Genomic DNA, 19,700 nt, shown 5'->3' with positions numbered 1-19,700 from the left:
TATATCAGTATGTACTATTAATCATGGTAAAAACTCTAGTTCTAAAACCGACATTACTAATGTTTATAGTTTTACTAATACAATTTTTCTCGTAACTATAGTAAATTCTCATTTCTTCTAACTGACTTATTTTGTATTTATTGTATGAATTTTTTACAATTTAGTTAGTTGGCATCAATGGTACATGGGTTTTTTTGAAAAAATAGAGTTCTTTCAATGCAGCTCTTCCCAAGTACGCCTCTCTCTTTTGAGAAAATGTTTTAAGTAGATAGGAGTTTTTACTTGTCCAGAGAATAAATTTAATTTGAATTAGGCTTATTATTTTCTCTTACTCCTTGTGCATTTTTCGATTTCGAGTTGCTACTGGATAATTCCATTTTGATGATCCTACAAAAGATAAATATTCAAGGTGGAGAAGTAAGGAGGAACCCTTCTTTCAAAATACAATGTGCGGAAGTGCACCTTTTTGATGATTATTAATATGAAATTTTGGGTTCCCCACCGAGATAATTTTCTTACAAAATGGCGTAATAACCACACTACTAGATATATTGAAGAAGTTTTTTTTAGAGCTAGGCGTTTACATCAGTTTTTTTGCTAATGTCAAGACTATGTAAACATTGAGAGTTAACTCCAGTCCCACTTCTTTGAGAATGAATCTTCCAGAACATCTACGACGACTACTGGTTTTACTCAAAAGTCATGAAAGATTTTCCAACAGCTTGGCTAGAATAAAATGGAATGCCGTTTGACAAAAAGTGGTATGATTACATCGATGCACCTTACTATTGAGACAGTATCAGTATTTGTGAAAGTACAAAGTACTTTGGAGGTTAGAAAAAGTTAAAATTTGGCAAAACTGTAAACGTTATAAGATTCGTTCAATCTAAGTTATTTACTTATAGGTCACGAAACGTTCAATAAATTGTATCAAGTTATTACTTATTTACAGTTACGGAAAGTTTTAGGTTAATATCATCAGGTAAACCAAAAACATTTATTCTTAATAAGAATTAAGATAAGTAGTTTAATGTTCTATTTTCTTACTGTATCATTCCACTGCGTATATTCTAAATATATTCAAGTTAATTGAATTCATATTTTTAATTTTATTGTTGTCTTAATTCTAACTATATCATATAATGATTCACGTCATTCAAATGTGGGAATTTCACAATGATGCAAAAATACCTTTCTTCAATTATCTTGTTGAATCACTGGAATTATTTTGAATTACAACTTTTAACTGCTTTTAATATTTTAATAAAAAAAAAAATCTTAATTCATAGAAACTTGTATCACATTAATTGAATTTTTTTAAATATTCTTGTCTATCAATGTTTCTTCGAATGCAAATTATGCTTGATTCTCTTAAGTAGTGTCCGTAGATTCTACGCTACTGAATCCAGGGCTAAGTCTACCCCAAAAAAACTTCTCAAAAAAATAAATTTCGTTTAATAGTCTTTTATAAATGCTAATTATAATGAAGAATGTAAAATTCTTCAAGAATTATATTAAGTTTGCTCTTTTTGTACCCTCATACATTTGCGCAGTTGTCAACTTCAATTTTGATTACTGTTTGATGATAGTCTTCAGAATTCTAGGAGTTAGCCAAGAAATTGTTGAAGAGATAAGGTGTTTTGACCTGTAAAACTACATTGAATACTTTGTTAATATTTGTACGTCTATTTAGGATAAGCTTATTCTATAGGTCGTCTTGAAAAGCACTTAGGTACCTACGGAATTAATCCTCAGAAGAGTTGGGAAAATCCGCAATAAAAGACTTTTCTTTTTGACAGAATAACAACCACATTCCTGAGGAATGATGGTTTTTGGTTTTCAACTTTTCTTATTAGATTATCCTAAGGAATTTATTGTGGTGCAGTCAATAAATATTGTAAACAAATTTAATATAACCTTTTTCAGGTTATAAAATTTTTGAAGTTTAATGTTGAGCTACATATATCAACATCAACTGTTTGAACAACATTAAACTCCTTTCGAAATTCTGAAATGAAACAACAGTGAATCATATTGGGATTCCCCGTTGTACTTAAAATAGACATGTGTTTGTAGCGTCTTGGAATTTGTAAAATTTTTACTTCTTTAATAATTTGATTTAGAACACGATTAGACAAAGAATTTTTAGCCTAAAACCTTTCTGATTCATTAAATGTAATTGATTTTAAATTAGAAATCTGAATCTACTGAAAACTGTCGGCCATCCGCTTTCGAAGGACGCACGCAACTCATAGTTCGGCGGAAATATTTGGTAGAAGTAATTCGCCGGAATGTTTATTCTATTTCTTGTAATACATTCAGCAGATATAATTTAGATAGAAAATCATGACGCTCGATAGTACTATCAATTTCTTCATTACCCTATTAATAATAGTTGAAGCTATTTTTAATAACTTCATAATAGTTATTACTTTCACTTTAGAAAACTTTCATGTAGTTTACCTAATTTATAGTTGAACAATGGTTCAATTCTAATAGCCTTTTTTTTCGAACTTTGAGTTTTTACTGATTCTTAATTTTCTCCAGTAAAGTATTTGAGTTAATCAGTGCTTCTATTAATGCTCCCATATTTTTTAAAAGAAAGAGCATTAAAAATTGAAATGTGTCAAAAACTTTAAACCAAATTACTTTCCTTAAAATCCAAAAATATACCGTATCAAGCGATATATGGTTGCTACCTAAATTGGCATACCAAAACAACAAAAAATCACCTTAAACCCAGGCATTTAATGTCTTCTCATTATAAAGAGAGAGATATCTCACATTATACGAGAAATGGTAACTTACGACGAATTTTCAGTAAAACATAATTACACAGAGAAGGTATGTATACAGCAGGTGGACAAAGAATGCGTTAAAAGAACAAGGAACTTCTTAAATCTGGCTAGAGCTGTTTACAGTCCATTACCTTAGAAAAGGTACTAAACGTCTTTAATATTACTATTTTTACAGTTTCTTTAAGAACGCATAATAAATTTGTCAATAATTATTATTATAAGAAAAAGTAAGCCAAAAAGTCATTTTGTGCACAGAAACTTTATTAATAAAAATACAATTATTAAGCAAAAAATAAATCGTGTTTACATAATGTTTTCAATAAACCAAGGAAGGTCTAAGAATAAGCAAACGACGTTGGCGGCAGATCGTAAGGCATAGGAAATACTGGTGCATTCTTGTCTGCCAATTCTTTTGTTAAAGGAAAATAATCTCTATCAATTTGAAGAACTAATTAAAATAATTTTGTAGTTTTCCGTAAACTAAGTATGATTATACTGGAGGGCAACACTGCTCACAAAGAAGGTAGTAAAAGGTTATCAAAGTTAGGTTAGACTGCCCATGAACTGTGGTGAGACCAGTACATACACCAGCTTCATATGATAGAATGTTCAATGAGCCAGATTTTGAGAGCACCGCACCCCAAGCTGCTTTGGACATATTTGCACTGGTCAATACAAAATATGAAAGCTTTGAACAATCTGGTGAAACCCGGCAATAAGTTTTTATATGCGGTGGAGCTCGTGTACGATGTCGATGGTCACTGATCCATTGACTAGAAGAGAAATAAAAAAGATGTAATTTAGTGGGTGATTAATTTATTTATTTGGCGTGCAATTGTTAGGATTTATAATAAAACGTTTTGATTTTAAATAATAATTACTATTTCATTCACTGTTCGGCGATGGACAGTGTTGTCTGTAACGAGTGAACACTGTCCGGAGGCCGGCAATGTACTGAAAAAAAAGCTCCTGGCGCCAACAATCTCAGATGTTGACGCGCCTTATATAATTTTTTTTAAAAAATACATGTTTTGTACCAAGTTAAAACCAATGCGATGTAGTGGAAGAACTGAGAAGTATTTTAAAACTGTCCGGTAGGTGTAGACAGAGTAGTTATTGGTTTAGCCAATAGAGCGCGCTTAACGACAAATTTTGTTGGAAGTGTTCACACATATTCATTATCCCTGCAATTTAAAATGTCATCAATTATTTATTTACTTTTTGTTCTTTTTTTATGCAATGTGTATATTAATAAGGGCTTTAGCCAAAAGTTTTCAATTATTTAGTACTTAAAACTTATTAAATGCCATAATAGATAAATACTTAATAGATATGACTACGTTCCACAGATGGTTTGTATATAGATTCCTTTGTTTAGTTTATTAACAGAAATAGAATGTGGGCGATTCACCTCACATTTAAAGTCTGATAATGGAGGGACCCTTGAAGTAATGATTTCAGGTGATAGCTGAGCTTAACGGGGGCTGCAAGTTGACAAAAGATCGAAAAAACCCAAGGATGAAAGCAGTGCATTAAATAAGTAAAAAATACTTCATTAAAACATCAGTAGTCATTTTCAAATTTAATTCACACAATTTTAATACTATTACAACGTAAAAATTTTTCTAAAAGTAGAAGGAAACATCTGCTTCCAATTTTCTTGAGAACCAAAAAAAAATTATAAGGTTTAAGAAGTTTGCCTATTATCGAAATAAAATTGACTACTCACGCATAAATCTTGAATAAACTAAATAAACTTCGTTGAAAATAAATCTACAGTGTTGACTATCTTTATATATATTTTTAACAAATTAAAACTGTTTTGTAATAAAATCGAATAAAAACTACAAAAAAAACTTAATTTTATTGTCAATTAGGTTTATTTGTTTAAAAAATAAAATGTTAACATTTTTAAATATAACAAGTTTTCTTCACTTTCAACCTTTTTTTTTCACGAAAGTGGAATCATTACTGATACCGATTCAAGAAGGTTCTAGTTAATGATGTAATACTTTGTATGTACTAAATAATGGATAAGAATTACCTGAAGTATCATATTGAAATCATGTTTTAAAAAAGTTACGTTTGACTAAATAATGTATTATTAGGTTAATAAGTTACAATTTACGTACCTTTCACGTTAAATATTTCAATAAAATTTAATTTTTTACACCCCAAAAACAGTTGGTAGCACTTATTCAGGGCAAAGGAGATTATTAAAACTGATAGTCAAAAAGTGCACGAAAAAAAGGGAATCTTTGAAAAACATTCAACTTTGACAATTTTTCTTTAAAAAGATAAAATTCCTAAATTTTCTTTATAATTTAGGGCAAATCCTTGTTTGTATTAAAAATTGAGTTTAGTTTATGTTCATACATATAAAAAATAATAGATACCTGAACTACCTGGACAACTTATAGTCTTAGTAAATTGATTAAAAAAAAAAAACAATACAAAAGAAAATCAGTGTTACGAGTTAATAAAAAAGTAGAAATGAGGTTGGGTCAGAACAATACAAGAAAGGGTATCAAATATTCAACAAATTGCCCTAGATAGGTTTTTGTAAGAACTGTCTTTTTCAGTGAAACCTACCTCACACTCGAATAGATACTAACATGAACTTTATAAATTCATTAAAGAATCCTTTGCTCTTGATATTAATCAAAAATTATGATTAAAACTAATGATGTGATACTCATTTTTTTTTGTTTTTTTGATTGTTTTATTAATTTTTAATATGTGTCCTCCATATTATATTGCTAACACACAATATGCGACATAATTCAGTAAATTTTCTTTATAGACATAACGTGTCTATTGTGAAGAAATGTATAAAACTATAGTGTTTTCATTTAGTGTTATAGTTTTCAAATATTTTACAGTCTATGGGATACGTAATGAATTTGTGTCGGAAAGAAAAGCTAATGATACATTGTGTAAGTAAACTTATATTTCTTATGTTTATTTATTTTTTTAAATTCCTTTAGTAAAAGTGAAGTGTTGATATCTTTTCAACAGTTCAAAATTTTTAGTTTTATGAAATACAAAATACCAGATTTGTGGCGTTTTGAATTGGAAAAAGAAGAAAAGTTTGTAGACAATGATGTGAACATTTAAAAAAGAATCTCTCAAATATATTTCATTTTAACAATAACTTTCTTTTAACCTTGTAAATTAAGAATGTCTAAATAGGTATCCCTTTAGATATAAAGCTTATTGTAATCTGGGAATTCCTAAAAGTGTTCCTGTATTAGAAAAATTATTGGGGGAACTTTTTCCAGGAACTGCAACCTATTTATACATTCTTTCTTTTTTTTTTTTTGAGAAGCTTTCCCAATTTCCAAAATTTTCACTCATATAAAGGATAATGTTAGTTAAAATCGGCCTCAAATAGTCCCCCTGTACTTGTAAAGACGATTTATTAAAACGTTAGTTAAAGCAAAAATTTGTTTTCGAAGACCAATTTGGTTTTCTTTACTTTCTTACTAGAACTTATTATTATTATTTTTCCACAACTCATTTATTTATTTATTTTCTAAATAGTGATTTTAGTTGATCCATTCTTCATGTATCCAAAATTCAGATATTTTGAAAATAAATTGAAAGAAATAGTGAACTCCAGGATTCACAAGTTTCTGGATGATGGAAGTCTCAGTGTGATATATAATGGACGAGATCTCAAATCTAAAGAAGGTAAAAAAATGTGATCAGAAGGAATTTTTAAATAATTTTTGATAATTTCAAAAACTAGGCATTTTTATTATTATTTTTTTTTTTAAATACAGATCTTACAGCTATATTCAGTATAACATCTTGTGAAGAGATGTGGAATCTTTATAGCAATTTCACTGGCAATGGTATTATATTTATAACTATAACTGGTAAGTGTTAATTATAATTAAAAATTGTATAAAAATAATTACAAAAACGCAGATTTTCCAACTAATTTGAGAAAATCCCATGAAAAAAGACTCTAGTGAGCAAAAAACGTTTACCAATAATCTGTATCGTGTTTATTCGATATGAATAAGAAGTTCATGATCATTTTAAATGCCCGTGACTTCGAATCTAATTTCATATTGGCTGTTTTCGAGAGAAATCTTTTTAAAAAACTGAAAAATTAATGTTTTTTCTCAAAACGATAGTAATATATTACGATTGAAATGAAAGAACAGAAAATTATAAAATCTTATTCACACGATAATTCAAATTACTAACTTATTCTTTATATATGTATTTATTTTCCAAATTACAGAACCTGACTGTCCCAGACTTCCTCAACATGTCGGCACAACTTTACCTGTTTATGAAAGAGGTTCAGAAATATCACAATTGATACTTGATTTACGATCAAAGGAGAAATTAGATTGGCAGTCTGTAACTATTGTCCACGATAACTCGATTAGTATGCATGAATATTACATAATTGAAGTTTTTTTTTTTTGTTTTACTTATAAATTTTGTAGAAGAAGAAGATTATTGAATGTTTTTTTTGTAGAGAATCCTTTTCTGTTATAATTTTACAAAATTTAATTAAAAACGTTCGCATTAAATAAATATTGAATAAGAAAGTAAAAATGATCTGAGACCTAGAATATTATGGATCTGTTCAAACATTCTGAAATTTACAAGAATATAGAATTAGGAATTCTAGTACACTATAAAGAAAAGGAGGAACTCCTTGAATCTTGGGCTTAATCCTAGGAGTCAACTAAGGAGTTGCTGGTCCATAAGGTAGCAGAATCATCATCTGAATACCAATCTACAGGGCTGATAAATCCTTAACAAGGAAGAGACTATTCTAAAGACAAATTTGAGATCGCCCTTCTAATTCTATTTTCTGGTCAAAGATCAATTTAGGAACTGAGGCCAAACTCGAAAGATTCGTAGTCGGCAAGAACATAATGTAATGGAGGCTTGATCATCTCATCTCACCATGGCAACTGCATAGGCCATGACATTCTACTTCATGCCATCATGAGACTCTACAATGCTCCCATGAGAAAACCTTTCAAACATTTGCATCGTCGAAATCATTATAATGATCCCAGTCAGTTTTGAGACAAGTTTAGTATTCTTCAGAGCAATGTTATCTTGTCTTTCTCCTTCAATCTCAAAAGACGGTTCAGGTTACTAACAAAGAGCATTTTGGTTACTATTAACTGCGCTCTATCTTGCCCAGGCTATTTGTCATTTCATTATCTTTCACTGGCAACACCCTAGTACACCAAAACTTATAAGACTTTCCATCATTACATACGTGCTTAAAAGAAATAATCTCAAGAGCTTTAGTTGCAGATGGAACTGCAATTATTATTATAAACTATCTCCCTTAGTGACGACTGTCCAAGATTGTACATATCTGACTTTAAATTTGTAAATATTTTTAAAAGAAATGAGAACTCTAGAGTTAAAGACCCATTTCACTTTGTAAATTCTTTTCAGTGGAATACATTCAATCAAAATCCTACTACAAGGAAAAAACAATAATATGTTTTTATATTGGCATATTTAGTTCCTAATATGTAAATAAATAACCTTAATTTTTGAAACCTACTTATTTATTTATTTATTGTTTTTAAGGTGACAAACTTGTTGAGAAAATCACTCTAGCAGTGACAAAATCATTACCTATCACTAATAGCACCTGCGCTATATCACTTTATAAAATAGAATCTTCTAAAAATGATGTTGATGTAAAAAGGTAAATGCAACTTTCTTTTTAATTATAATTTCCCCCCCCCCCCCCCCACGTTAAGTATTTAAACGTTTCTGTAAATACTTGAAAGTGATGAAGAGATTACTGTATAGATGCAGATCAATCGTATTTGAGATTTTTCATTAGAAATATTTAAGCTTCAAACATAAGAGAGCTCTTTTTTCATGATCCTCGGAGAACTATTTCAATCAAGATTAAAGATATGTGCAAAAGAGATCATCGCTCAGAAATTACAAATCTTTATTGAATGAAAATCCCAGTAGTTCAGGCTGCATTTATTGCACTTTTCTATTTTTATTTGATGTTATTAAGAAGATTTCTTATTTTCCGAGATGAAAACAGCTTTATTGTGTTTTGGATTGATTAAAGCGAGCCTCTTTAATAGTAGAAATACTTGGAAAGAATGATGAGCACCATAAGTGTTTAAAACTTAGTTATTCACGTTGTTTCAAGCCCACTCAATGTCAATAAATAGCTTTTAACCCTTTTCTTACAATGTACGAGGTGTGTTCAAAAAGTAACGGGAATTTTCGTTTTTTGAAAAAAATATTTATTTATTCATCTACATTAATATTGTCGCCTTCAAAGTAGTCCCCTTCGCATACAATACACTTGTGCCAGCGCTTTTTCCAATCCTCGAAACACTTCTGAAACTCGATCTTTGTGATAGCTTTCAGCTCTTTCAGCGATTCGCTTTTAATGTCATCTATGCTTGTAAAACGACGGCCTTTTAATGTTCTCTTTATGTTTGGAAATAGAAAAAAGTCACATGGAGCCATGTCTGGCGAATATGGAGGCTGGGGCATCGTTAAAGTTTTGTTTTTGGCCAAAAATTCACGAACAAGTGTGAGCAGGTGCATTATCGTGGTGCAAAATCCATGAATTGTTTTGCCACAAATCCGGGCGTTTTTTTCGGATTGCTTCACGCAAACGGCGTTGAACTTGTAGGTAGTACTCCTTATTGATTGTTTGACCTTGTGGCAAGAATTCATGATGCACTATGCCATTAAAATCGAAGAACACAGTGAGCATAACCTTCACATTCGACCGCACTTGTCGAGCCTTTTTCGGTCTTGGCGATCCAGAATGCCTCCACTGGGACGATTGAGCCTTAGTTTCGACATCATATCCGTAAACCCATGTTTCGTCACCTGTTATAACACGTTTCAGTAGATCCGCATCGTTGTCGACTTCATTGAGTGACTCTTGAGCAACTTCCATTCTCCGCTGTTTTTGTTCGAAATTCAACAATTTTGGAACAAATTTTGCTGCCACACGTTTCATACCCAAAACATCCGAAAAAATTTCATGGCATGAGCCAATTGATATGGCAACATCATCAGCGACTTCTCTGATTGTGATTCGGCGATTGTTCATAACCATTTCTTTCACTTTTTTCACGTTTTCATCGGTTGTTGATGTGCTTGGACGTCCAGGTCGTTCGTCATCTTCAACGTTTTCGCGGCCATCTTGGAAACGCTTATACCACTCGTAAATCCTTGTTTTACTCATAGCAGACTCACCATATGCCTTTATTAACATTTCACACACTTTATTACACTTTATTTCATTTTTTACGCAAAATTTAATACAAATTCTTTGATCCATTTTTTTTTAACAAACAAAAATCGCCAAGCTCGAAAAACACGTCTAACCTTAACGGCTGCCACTTAAGAAGTAAACAATGAATATTACTGAAAATTTTATCGTACTTTAAGGGCATGTGTACCAACATAATAAAAAAAAAAATTTTACAATCAGACTCTCCAAACCCGCGAAATTTAAAAATTCCCGTTACTTTTTGAACACACCTCGTATCTGTGGAGATACATCAGAATTTTAAAAAAATCTAATGCTATTATTTTTTTAGCGCAAACTTAATATTTTTATATGAATATTTATGAATGATTTTTTTTAACTACCCTCATGAGATTATTTTTAGTTTTTTTCCCAGACATCCTTGGGTCATAAGGGTTAAGTGGTATGAATATTATTTTGATATTAAAAAATAAAATAAAATTCTGTCAAGTTAAGGGTTAAAAATGGCAACGATTGCAATATAACTGTGAAGAAACGCTCAAAAAAAAAGTGGTTTAAATGGTGACAAAAAAAAACAAAATCAACAAATAAAAGCGTCGAAAAATATCTTTGCGTAATTCTGGATATAAAAGAGAAAAGATAACAGTTAAAAGTCAACTCACCTACTAATTTATCTCCTAAACTTTAATTATGTGATGATTGATTACAGGAATAAGGAGATATTTAACACAATATCCTCATTGCCATCACTGGAGATCAATAGGAATTTTCTTATCCTAGCAGAAGTGGACATCATTCCCGTGGTGTACGAATCTGTAAGTAAAACAGATTTTAGAATAGAATTCATTAAAAATTATCATATTACATATAAGTAAAAAATGCATTTTATAACTATTTAACAGGCAAAATCTGTTGGACTGGTAGATCCAACCAGTAAATGGCTATTTATTGGAATGAAAACGGATTTTTCCAATCATAATAATATCAATAAGTTTATCCATATCGTCGGCGATGGAGAGAATGTAGCGTTTATTTATAATTCTACGGATGATACCGGTCTCTGTCTGGTTAGTGAGCTTTATTTTTAATTTGGTAAATAAAAAAACATTAATAGAGTGAGATTTTAATGAAGCAAGAACTATCATTCTCAGCTTTTATGTTTATCATAAGAAAGATTTTTTTCATTCTAAAAATGCAACTATATCTGTGGCCAAAAATCCAGGTCAGAAAATATTTCGTTCATTTTATCCGACTGTATGTATTTTCCATTTCTGATTGGTTTTTGGATTACTTTAATATTAAAGGTTGATCAGAGAGTCAGCTGTGAAGTATGACACCTTAAAGTACATTAGGATTGGAGCTGTGTGTGTTATCAGCTCAGGGATCATCCGAATGGCCGCCTAGTCTGGTTTGAATAAAACGAGTGAATTTAGCTGAAAAACTTAGTAATAAGCTTTTCGCCCTACCCCTGGCCTGGACTTTTCCGCACCATTTCGGAGGATTGCTGTGCACTAGTAAAGCAATCTCTCAATGGACACAAGGATTAGTTGCATGGCTAGCGTTCGGCTCTTCGGAAAGAGAGAGAAAAACAGAAAACTTTACCAAAAGTCTCTCACTTAAGTTCTAATTCATTGAACAGCCAGCAGAATTGAGTGCTGCACCAATGGATGTCTCTCAAATCTAATCTAGTCTATTTTGAAGGGGAAGAAAGATTATTGCTAATTTCAGTCACTATCAGTACCAGAAAAGTCAAAAACAAAGACACCAAATTTTATGTTAACATTCACAATATAAAACCAATTACAAAGTTAATAAGTAAAAGTCCTGAAGATGTCTAGTTCCTAGGTTGAAAACTTGACTGAAATTAGCATTAATCTAATCTTTCTTTTGGATTAATGATCCAGTCGCCAAAATCTTTGATTGAATGAAAAATAGGCACAGAATACTGGTCTTTCTATTAAGATGAATTTTAGTAAGATACTAATCTTCAATCTTCTTACTAATAATTTCTTTCTACAATGCAGAACAATTTACTCTGCCACGCTGAAGAATTAGTGGGAAATCTTGCTGTAGCATTGGATTACTCCATAGAAGAAGAGATACGATTATCTGAACAAGTTTCTGACGAAGAATGGGAAGTCATAAAACCGACGAAACAGGAACGAAGGGAAGCTATTCTAAATTTTATGAAGGTAAACAAAGAAAACATCAAACAATATCTTTGTGTATGGCCCAAATTATCTAAGAAGTAAACATGAAAAAACTGTTCCCTGTTTCCTTCAGAATAAACAAGACGATATTGGTACATGTGATAATTGTACCTTATGGTATTTCAAATCAAGTGAATCATGGGGTATGGATTATTTTCATAAGGGCAATGCTAGTCTACTTGAAGTAGGATACTGGGCACCTAAACCTGGTCCAGTACTAGTCGATGAACTATTTCCAAATATTGTACACGGTTTTCGAGGGCGCAGTATTCCAATTGCTACGTTTCATGTAAGTTTACTAGATTTAATTTTTGCTATTTAGTAATTTGTAAAAGAAATATTAACTTTAATTACACTATTTTCTGTTTTTGTTTCTTACGTTCAAGTATCCTCCATGGCAGGTGATTAAATACGATGATGTTGGAAAACCTACTGAATATAAAGGATTGGTGTTTGAAATCATCAATGAACTGTCCAATAGTTTAAATTTCACGTAAGTATCGGATACTTCTGCCCCTTTTCACATTGATCTTCATCAAATATTCCATTGTGTAGAATAAAATTTCTGTAAAAATAAATGAAATCTTAAACAAAAATTATTCAGTTAGATTCATCTCTTACAGATACGATGTCATCATAATATCAAACAGGACTGTGCTGAAATCTATAACTAATTCCTTAAAAATTGATGAGGTAATCTTATCTCTTTACTTAATGAAGGATGAAATAATATAATTATTAATAATAAGTGTAGGAAATACTTGTATTGAAACAGCTGGAAGTCAGAAAAAGTCTTGAAATTTTCTGATTTTATTATTTTTTGTTTTTTCTTCTTTACATTAACTAAATTTTTGGTTTTTTACGGAATAAAACCACTCAACTTCTAAGAACATAAGAATTACTTCTTCTGAAAAAAAAGAGAGAAAAAGTTAAACATAAGATTGCCAAGAAATCCAAATTAAAACGACTGGGAGTTCTGGCGTGCTCCTGTAATCCAGCTACTTGGAGGTCAGATTCTGAGGATGGTTTGAGGACGGGGTTCACTGCGGCTGGGTGTTACACGTTGACCGGGCGTCCGCACTAAGCTGGCCATCAACATGGTGTACTACTGGGAACTCTAGTGCACCAGGTTAGCTAAAGAGGGGCGAATCGGGCCAGGGAGGAAACTCAGCAGCCAAAAGTCCCCGTGGCTTGCAGTAGTGGGATCGCGCCTGTGAGTGGGACCCCAGTTGTAGCCCGGCCAATACAACTAAACCAGAATCTTTTTTTTTATTTTTTACAAAATTTTTTATTTTTTTTTTTAAATTAAAATAAATAATAATCAGTACTTACAGGGCTGCACCTTTTATTTATTATTTAATTATTTTGTTTGATGGCTTCTAGCTTTATAGTTCATATTGTTTCCTGCCAGGGGCGTGCTATAATTCCATGTTTTATAGTAAAAACTACTAGCTTATTCATTGACAGCTGACATCAGTATTAAGCAGCAATTCCATTTTTAACCTTAAGTTATAATAAATATGCTTAGTTAAAGATCAAACAAAACTAAATTTAATAAAATTAGTTCACAGCTCTCTGGTATTCCATATTCACAATAAAGCAGAGAACCTGGAAGTAGGCTACCTAACATAACCTTAATTTGAATCGTTCGTTAAATCGTTTTGTTATTAATCGATTTCTGCAAGTGAATTATTTTAATGAGGGGGCCTTTCAAAAGATTCTTTTTCTTTTTTTCTTTCTTTTACTTCTTTTTTATTTTCATTTTCTTTTTTTTTGTTAAATGCAGATTGTATCTTATTTATTCATTTTAAATGAACACTCTCACGTCTTGCTCTTCCACATTTTTCAAGTATTTAAATTAAATTGTCTTGAAACCTAGAATTGTTAATAAGTATACTTGTTAATAGAATAAAAATTCAAACTTTTCCGGCAATCGTAAATACTTAAGCGAATTTCTTCAGATTCTAAAAATGTCGTAACTAATTTTGTTTTATTGGTATAACAATAGATGTTTGGAAGTGAAACCTCCCCCTCAAAAAATAAAAAATTGTAGGTTTTTATGTAGCGATGACTATACCCAATTTAGCGAAATTAGCTAAAGAAAATCGCGTAAATCTTATTAAAATATATATATATATATATATTTATTTTGGAAAAGATTTAAAGTATTTTCCTAATTTTGTTACGCCCAACTTCTCAAAAATGAAGCAAAAGCTGCACTCACTCACTGTTCAAATAGTGTTAATTAATATTAATTTCATTTTCACTTGTTGAAAAAAAACTCTGTTAAATTTTAAATTTGACGTGACACTTAAACACATTTCGACTTTTTTGAAAAACTTAATGGAAATTTCTTTCAAGTTTTAGTATTTTATGAGTTTCATGTGATAATTACCCTATGTAGATCCTGAAAGTAGTGTTCTTAAGGGATGGTAAACCGTGATGAAAGAAGGTAGTGTATTTGTTTCATAATAAATTAACAGTTTCTAATGAAAATGTTCTTTGTTGCACAGAAATTGGGAGAAGTTAGCCTAGATGGAAGAATTGAAACTTCTGCTTGGAAGCAGGCATTAAAATTATTAGAAAATAAAAGGGTTAGTACCAAATAAATTGTAGATTTTATAAAAATCATTATAGCTTTCTTTTTTAATCAATATTTTGGTGCAAATCTAAGGTACTCATCGCTGCAGCAGCATTTACTGTGACGGAAGATCGTAAAAAAGAAGTGAACTTCACGTATTCAATAAGTATAGAAGCTTACGCATTTTTAGTGTCTCGCCCGAAGGAATTAAGCCGAGCTTTACTATTTATACTTCCTTTTAGTTCAGACGTAAGTAAAACAGAAGAAATTTAGTTTAATCAGAAATGTTCGTTTATTAAAAAACTTACTTTTAATTTCTAGACATGGTTGTGCATCATTGGAGCTATACTGCTAATGACACCACTTCTATGTTTTGTCCACCGTATTAGCCCATTTTATGATCATTACAGCCATAGAGGTAAAGGTGGTTTTACGAAAATGATGAACTGTTTTTGGTATCTCTATGGTGCATTATTGCAACAAGGTAATCATGATTTTTTTTAAAAAAACAACTTAACGTATTATAAGATGCAATACGAAAGTAACTGAACTGATGCAATAAAAATGAAGAACTCGAAAGCGGCTCCGTTATGCTATAACCAAAAAGGAAGGTTATACTATTAGTTGAATAACAAACTCTAAATGGTCGAAATTCCATTACTTTTTTAAACGCAAAATTGGTAGTTAACCTTTTTGGCTCTAACATATTTATTATCACAGGTGGTGGAATAATGCCGGAAGCTGACAGTGGTCGGCTGGTAATCGGAACTTGGTGGCTAGTAGTTCTGGTTGTAGTAACTACATATTCAGGAAATCTAGTAGCATTTTTGACATTTCCTAAAATGGATAAAATTATTTCTAACGTTGACCAGTTAATGGAACGAAGAGAGTCTTTATCTTGGGGTATGCCAGAAATCTCGACTCTGCATAGTATTCTTAAGGTAATAATATCTTTTGTTGAGTAAGTGAATTCAGATTTTATTAAAACGAATATCCTATATTTATTTATTAATTTTGTTTCAGAGTACAGATAACAGTAAACTTAACGCACTATCAGATGGTGCAAAACTTCATTCAAAGTTAACACCAGAAATTATATCAGACATACAAAATGGGAAACATATTTATATCGATAGAAAGACTATCTTAGCTTTTGTAATGAAGCAGGAATTCATTAGAACAAATCGATGTGATTTCTCTTTGGGTAAGTTGCTTTATTATATAATCATTAAGTGTTATTAGAGTAACTGGGGATGAGATACCGAAAGTATTTGGAGCATGATTTGATTCGTTTTTAAACTTCTTATCCCTATTTTCGATATCTTTAAAATTGTTTTGTGTTTATGTAGATCGATTATCTATCATAATGGATAATCGATATCGTTTGGGTAGTCCTTTAATCTCGTTAAGATTTTGTAACCTTCTCCTCACTTACTAAATAAATCAGTCAAGTATTGCGATCTGTCAAACAAATTTAATTTCGAGTTTTTTTTTCTGTAAAATTGAATTTATTTTGTATTAAAGTTGTACCTCAAAAATGTAAAAATGGCAGAAAGCTGGAAATCTTAAAATTTAGATTTTAAGTCTCTCCAGGAGATCCGAATGTAACTTACCGAACCCAATTTCTCCACCGGAAATACCATTTTAATGAACAGATTTTACACTTTTTTGAATTTTTTTTTTCCAGAAACTAGCTGAGATGTTTCTTTCCCTAAAGTTGTTTTTAAGATTTCCCACACGTAGATATATAAATTTTGTTCCTTGAATTTTTAAAGGAAAAGCTCTTTTTTTTTTACAGCATTTTTAGTTGTTTTCAATTATGTTTTCGTAGTCTACAAAATACATATATGAACTGGTGAGGAAAATACTTTTGGGCGTATCTTTCCGGGTTTTCTTTTTTTTAATTTCCGATATGCTTTAGGTTTTTTTTTATCGATCCTCTTCTTTGTTCTATAATCGTATGTACTGGCCCAATTTGACCACTAAAGAGTAAAGAGAAGTTTCATGGAATTGTATTAATGGAAGGTAATAACCTGCGCTTTTTGAGAGTCACTACAATTTAGCGCCCTCTACCTTTTATTTATTATTTTTCCCAATACCTATCAAATAATAATTCAACTACTGAATTTTAAAACTATGTTGAAACTACAAAACCCAGGTGAAGAAGAATTCTTGGAGGAACATTTAGCGATGGCCTTGCCAGTACATACACCGTATTTGAAAATATTCAATTCCAGGTAAGTTAATAATTATGCCAAAAATTAAAAACAGAAAATTTTAAAATTCATAAACAATAATTTTCCAGGATTTATGAAATGCATAAAGTTGGTTTGATCCAAAAATGGTTGGTCGATTATCTACCAAAAAGAGATAAATGTTGGGACGCCAAATTGTCTGGCGAGAGTAATACGCATACAGTCAATATGGACGATATGCAAGGATCATTTTTCTTATTGTTTTTAGGTAATTTTTTCTTTTTCTTTTTATATAAATAACAGATGTTTTGATTCAGCGCGCCCACATAGATCTAAAACTTCTATTTTGATAATATCTTTAGATAACGATCATTTTACGGCAGTTGTGGGGATAGGCTAGAGAGACACGTTTCTCTTAATTGTATCATTTCTGAGTGTCGATCAGTTTTACAGTTAGTAACAAATAACCATACTAGACTGAAAAGACAATAAACTAACCAAACGCTAGCAAAACTTCTCGCCAGACTACTTGACAAACGTTCAAAACTTAACCTACATAACAAAAGATTCTTATAGATCTACTGTTACTGCGACCTATTTGGTCATAAGGAAGTATGGGGAATCGACTAAGCGATATAGAACTCACAGACGATAGGTAATATAAGCAGGCACTGGCCAGGCCGAATGTACGGTAGAGAATGATTTTTTTTTTATTTTGGAATCTTGGCTGTAAATAGCAGCTGGTCTTGCAGTCCAAAGTTCAAATTTATTTTATGTAGCAGCTCCTGCCATCTATGACCATTTTTCGGTTACAAACTGCTTTGCTTCCATCGCCCCAAATTGTGGGCTAGCCACATTTGCTGGTAGTAGAAGTTCCCTTGCGGTTACCCCAGCCTAAAAACACTAACTGAGGCTAGGCCCACCGCGCACACAACAATCCAATTTTACCACACCCATAGGCAAACTGTAACTCCAAATACTACATCCTTATACTACAAACAATAAGGGCCTGTTAGGGTTTAAGTACCCAAGACCCTCGCTCCTTTCTTACTATCACTTTTATATGATTTAATACTTCATATTGTTTTTATAATTTCTTGCAGGAGTTTCTTTGGGAATAATGTTGATAATTGCCGAATATTTATACCACAAATGGAAAACTACTCAAGAAAAACATGTCATCCAGCCGTATGTTAGCTAATGTTTAAAATCTTAATGCAAGAGAAATGTTGAATTTTTCCAATTAAGGATGTGTTATGGATTATTTTTTATCCATTAAATCAGATACGAAATCTCGCAGCCCAAGAAAGAATCGCTTAAACAATAAGTTGGAGTGTAATTTTTTGTGAGTAATAGGAGTTTAAATGCAATCAATTTCAAAAGTGATTTTGATTGCATTTAAAGATGGGAATTTAGTAAATAAGCAATTAATAATTTGTTAAATAATTATTTATAAAAAACAGACATACAATCAAAAACCATGTTTTTTTGCAATGGTTGCAATAAATAAAAATTGAAATTTTGAATCAAATAACAAAAACAGTTTCAAAACAGTTTTGTTTTATTATTCTTATTAAATCTTTTATTTCTTTTTTTTTTTTAACAATTAGAGATTCCAACACCATATTTAATCAAATAAAACGACTGTTATTCAAATTTTTTAACAATTGTGAAGGCTAGCAAAATGTTGTTGATTTTTGTAGACGGGGCCCCACGCTCCATATTTTGATTTTTCTTCAGTTTTGCTGGTGGTCGTCTGCTTTGAATTATTATACTTGTTCAACGCTTCGAAACCTGCTTTCCTATAGAGATAACAGAGAAATAACCTTACCATTAACTAAGAGAAGCAATTGTTATTTGGTCAAGATTAACTTTTTTATTACATTATTTTCTATTACGCTTTTGCTAGAGCTTCTAACCTTGGGAAAACTTTTGAGTTACTAGTGTTCTGTGGACAAATATGAAGTAAGTGCCCCTACTGATGCCAGATGAAACTATTCACCCCATAGCAACTTCACCGAATAGAAATCTGAGAAGTCTCCGAAATCTAGGAGGGTTTTAAGGATAAAGGGGATATCCACCTCCGATACCTGTTTTTTTAAGACTTCCAAATCTTCCTTGATCATTTTCATTGAAATAAACTGCTTCAACACTTGTGTAATATTAATGAGCATTATGTGAGTTGACAAAAAATGGCCGTGGCCGGAAGGAAATAGCTCGACCGAAGTGCGTATTTCTCGAAGATTTCGGATCTCTCCAATATTTTCGAAAATTAAAGTGCCATTTCACGAAATATACGGTGTAAGCACCTATTAGTAAAAATTAATATATTAAATTAGGTTAAATTGAGCCATCCCTTCGCAAAGTGGAAGTATTGTGATCGTGCTGTTATTATATATTATGTTTCCATCGGAAATACATGTTCTAAGTTTCCGTCTTATGAAATGGTGGTCTTCACAAATTGGTCAACATAACCCCCCCCCCCACAATAAAAGTACCAAAAAAGAGGTAGAAAAGTTCAACTTAGGCTAAGTACAACCAAGCATTCGACAATATGATCACTATTCTTCCCTCTAATGTGCGCTATTCCAGTAAAATTTTAGAATTGTGAGTGTTTTATATTGTAAAGAAAGATTCCTTGGATTAATTTCCGAGTTC

At 31.3% G+C, this 19,700-nt stretch overlaps 1 protein-coding gene and 1 long non-coding RNA gene across 6 annotated transcripts; one reads left to right on the top strand and one right to left on the bottom strand.

Moving 5' to 3' along the window:
• Positions 1-1,438: 1,438 nt before the first annotated feature.
• LOC141462134 (uncharacterized) lies at positions 1,439-13,888 on the bottom strand. 5 transcript variants are annotated; one of them, XR_012463113.1, is made up of 7 exons: positions 13,599-13,888; positions 13,028-13,173; positions 12,646-12,831; positions 10,719-10,869; positions 3,680-6,482; positions 1,741-3,571; positions 1,439-1,653 (listed from the first exon to the last, which is right to left on the bottom strand). It is a non-coding gene; the product is annotated as an uncharacterized lncRNA (long non-coding RNA). The 5 variants fall into 5 exon arrangements; XR_012463114.1 differs by having other exon boundaries at positions 3,836-6,482; XR_012463112.1 differs by having other exon boundaries at positions 1,741-3,982; positions 4,931-6,482.
• Ir93a (Ionotropic receptor 93a) lies at positions 5,597-18,595 on the top strand. Its single transcript, XM_074143729.1, has 19 exons — positions 5,597-5,734; positions 6,342-6,491; positions 6,584-6,679; positions 7,054-7,203; positions 8,382-8,502; positions 10,766-10,871; positions 10,959-11,123; positions 12,081-12,248; positions 12,340-12,555; positions 12,653-12,759; positions 12,890-12,959; positions 14,780-14,860; positions 14,941-15,096; positions 15,169-15,331; positions 15,568-15,788; positions 15,871-16,051; positions 17,006-17,084; positions 17,153-17,310; positions 18,146-18,595. The coding sequence occupies exons 1-19, from the start codon at positions 5,626-5,628 to the stop codon at positions 18,241-18,243; spliced, it is 2,595 nt and encodes an 864-aa protein (XP_073999830.1). The 5' UTR covers positions 5,597-5,625; the 3' UTR covers positions 18,244-18,595.
• The last annotated feature ends 1,105 nt before the right edge of the window (positions 18,596-19,700 follow it).

The sequence above is a fragment of the Rhodnius prolixus genome, unplaced genomic scaffold (assembly GCF_049639745.1).
Source record: "Rhodnius prolixus isolate KJV_2025 unplaced genomic scaffold, Rpr scaffold_18, whole genome shotgun sequence".
Classification (NCBI taxonomy): domain Eukaryota; kingdom Metazoa; phylum Arthropoda; class Insecta; order Hemiptera; family Reduviidae; genus Rhodnius; species Rhodnius prolixus.
This window is presented reverse-complemented; position numbering and strand designations above follow the sequence as displayed.

Coding starts and splice junctions, on each gene's coding strand:
- Ir93a (XM_074143729.1), top strand. CDS start 5,626: ATGTATAAAACTATAGTGTTTTCATTTAGTGTTATAGTTTTCAAATAT. Junction 6,492..6,583: donor AGATCTCAAATCTAAAGAAG/GTAAAAAAATGT, acceptor TTTTAAATACAG/ATCTTACAGCTATATTCAGT. Junction 16,052..17,005: donor TCGATGTGATTTCTCTTTGG/GTAAGTTGCTTT, acceptor TACAAAACCCAG/GTGAAGAAGAATTCTTGGAG.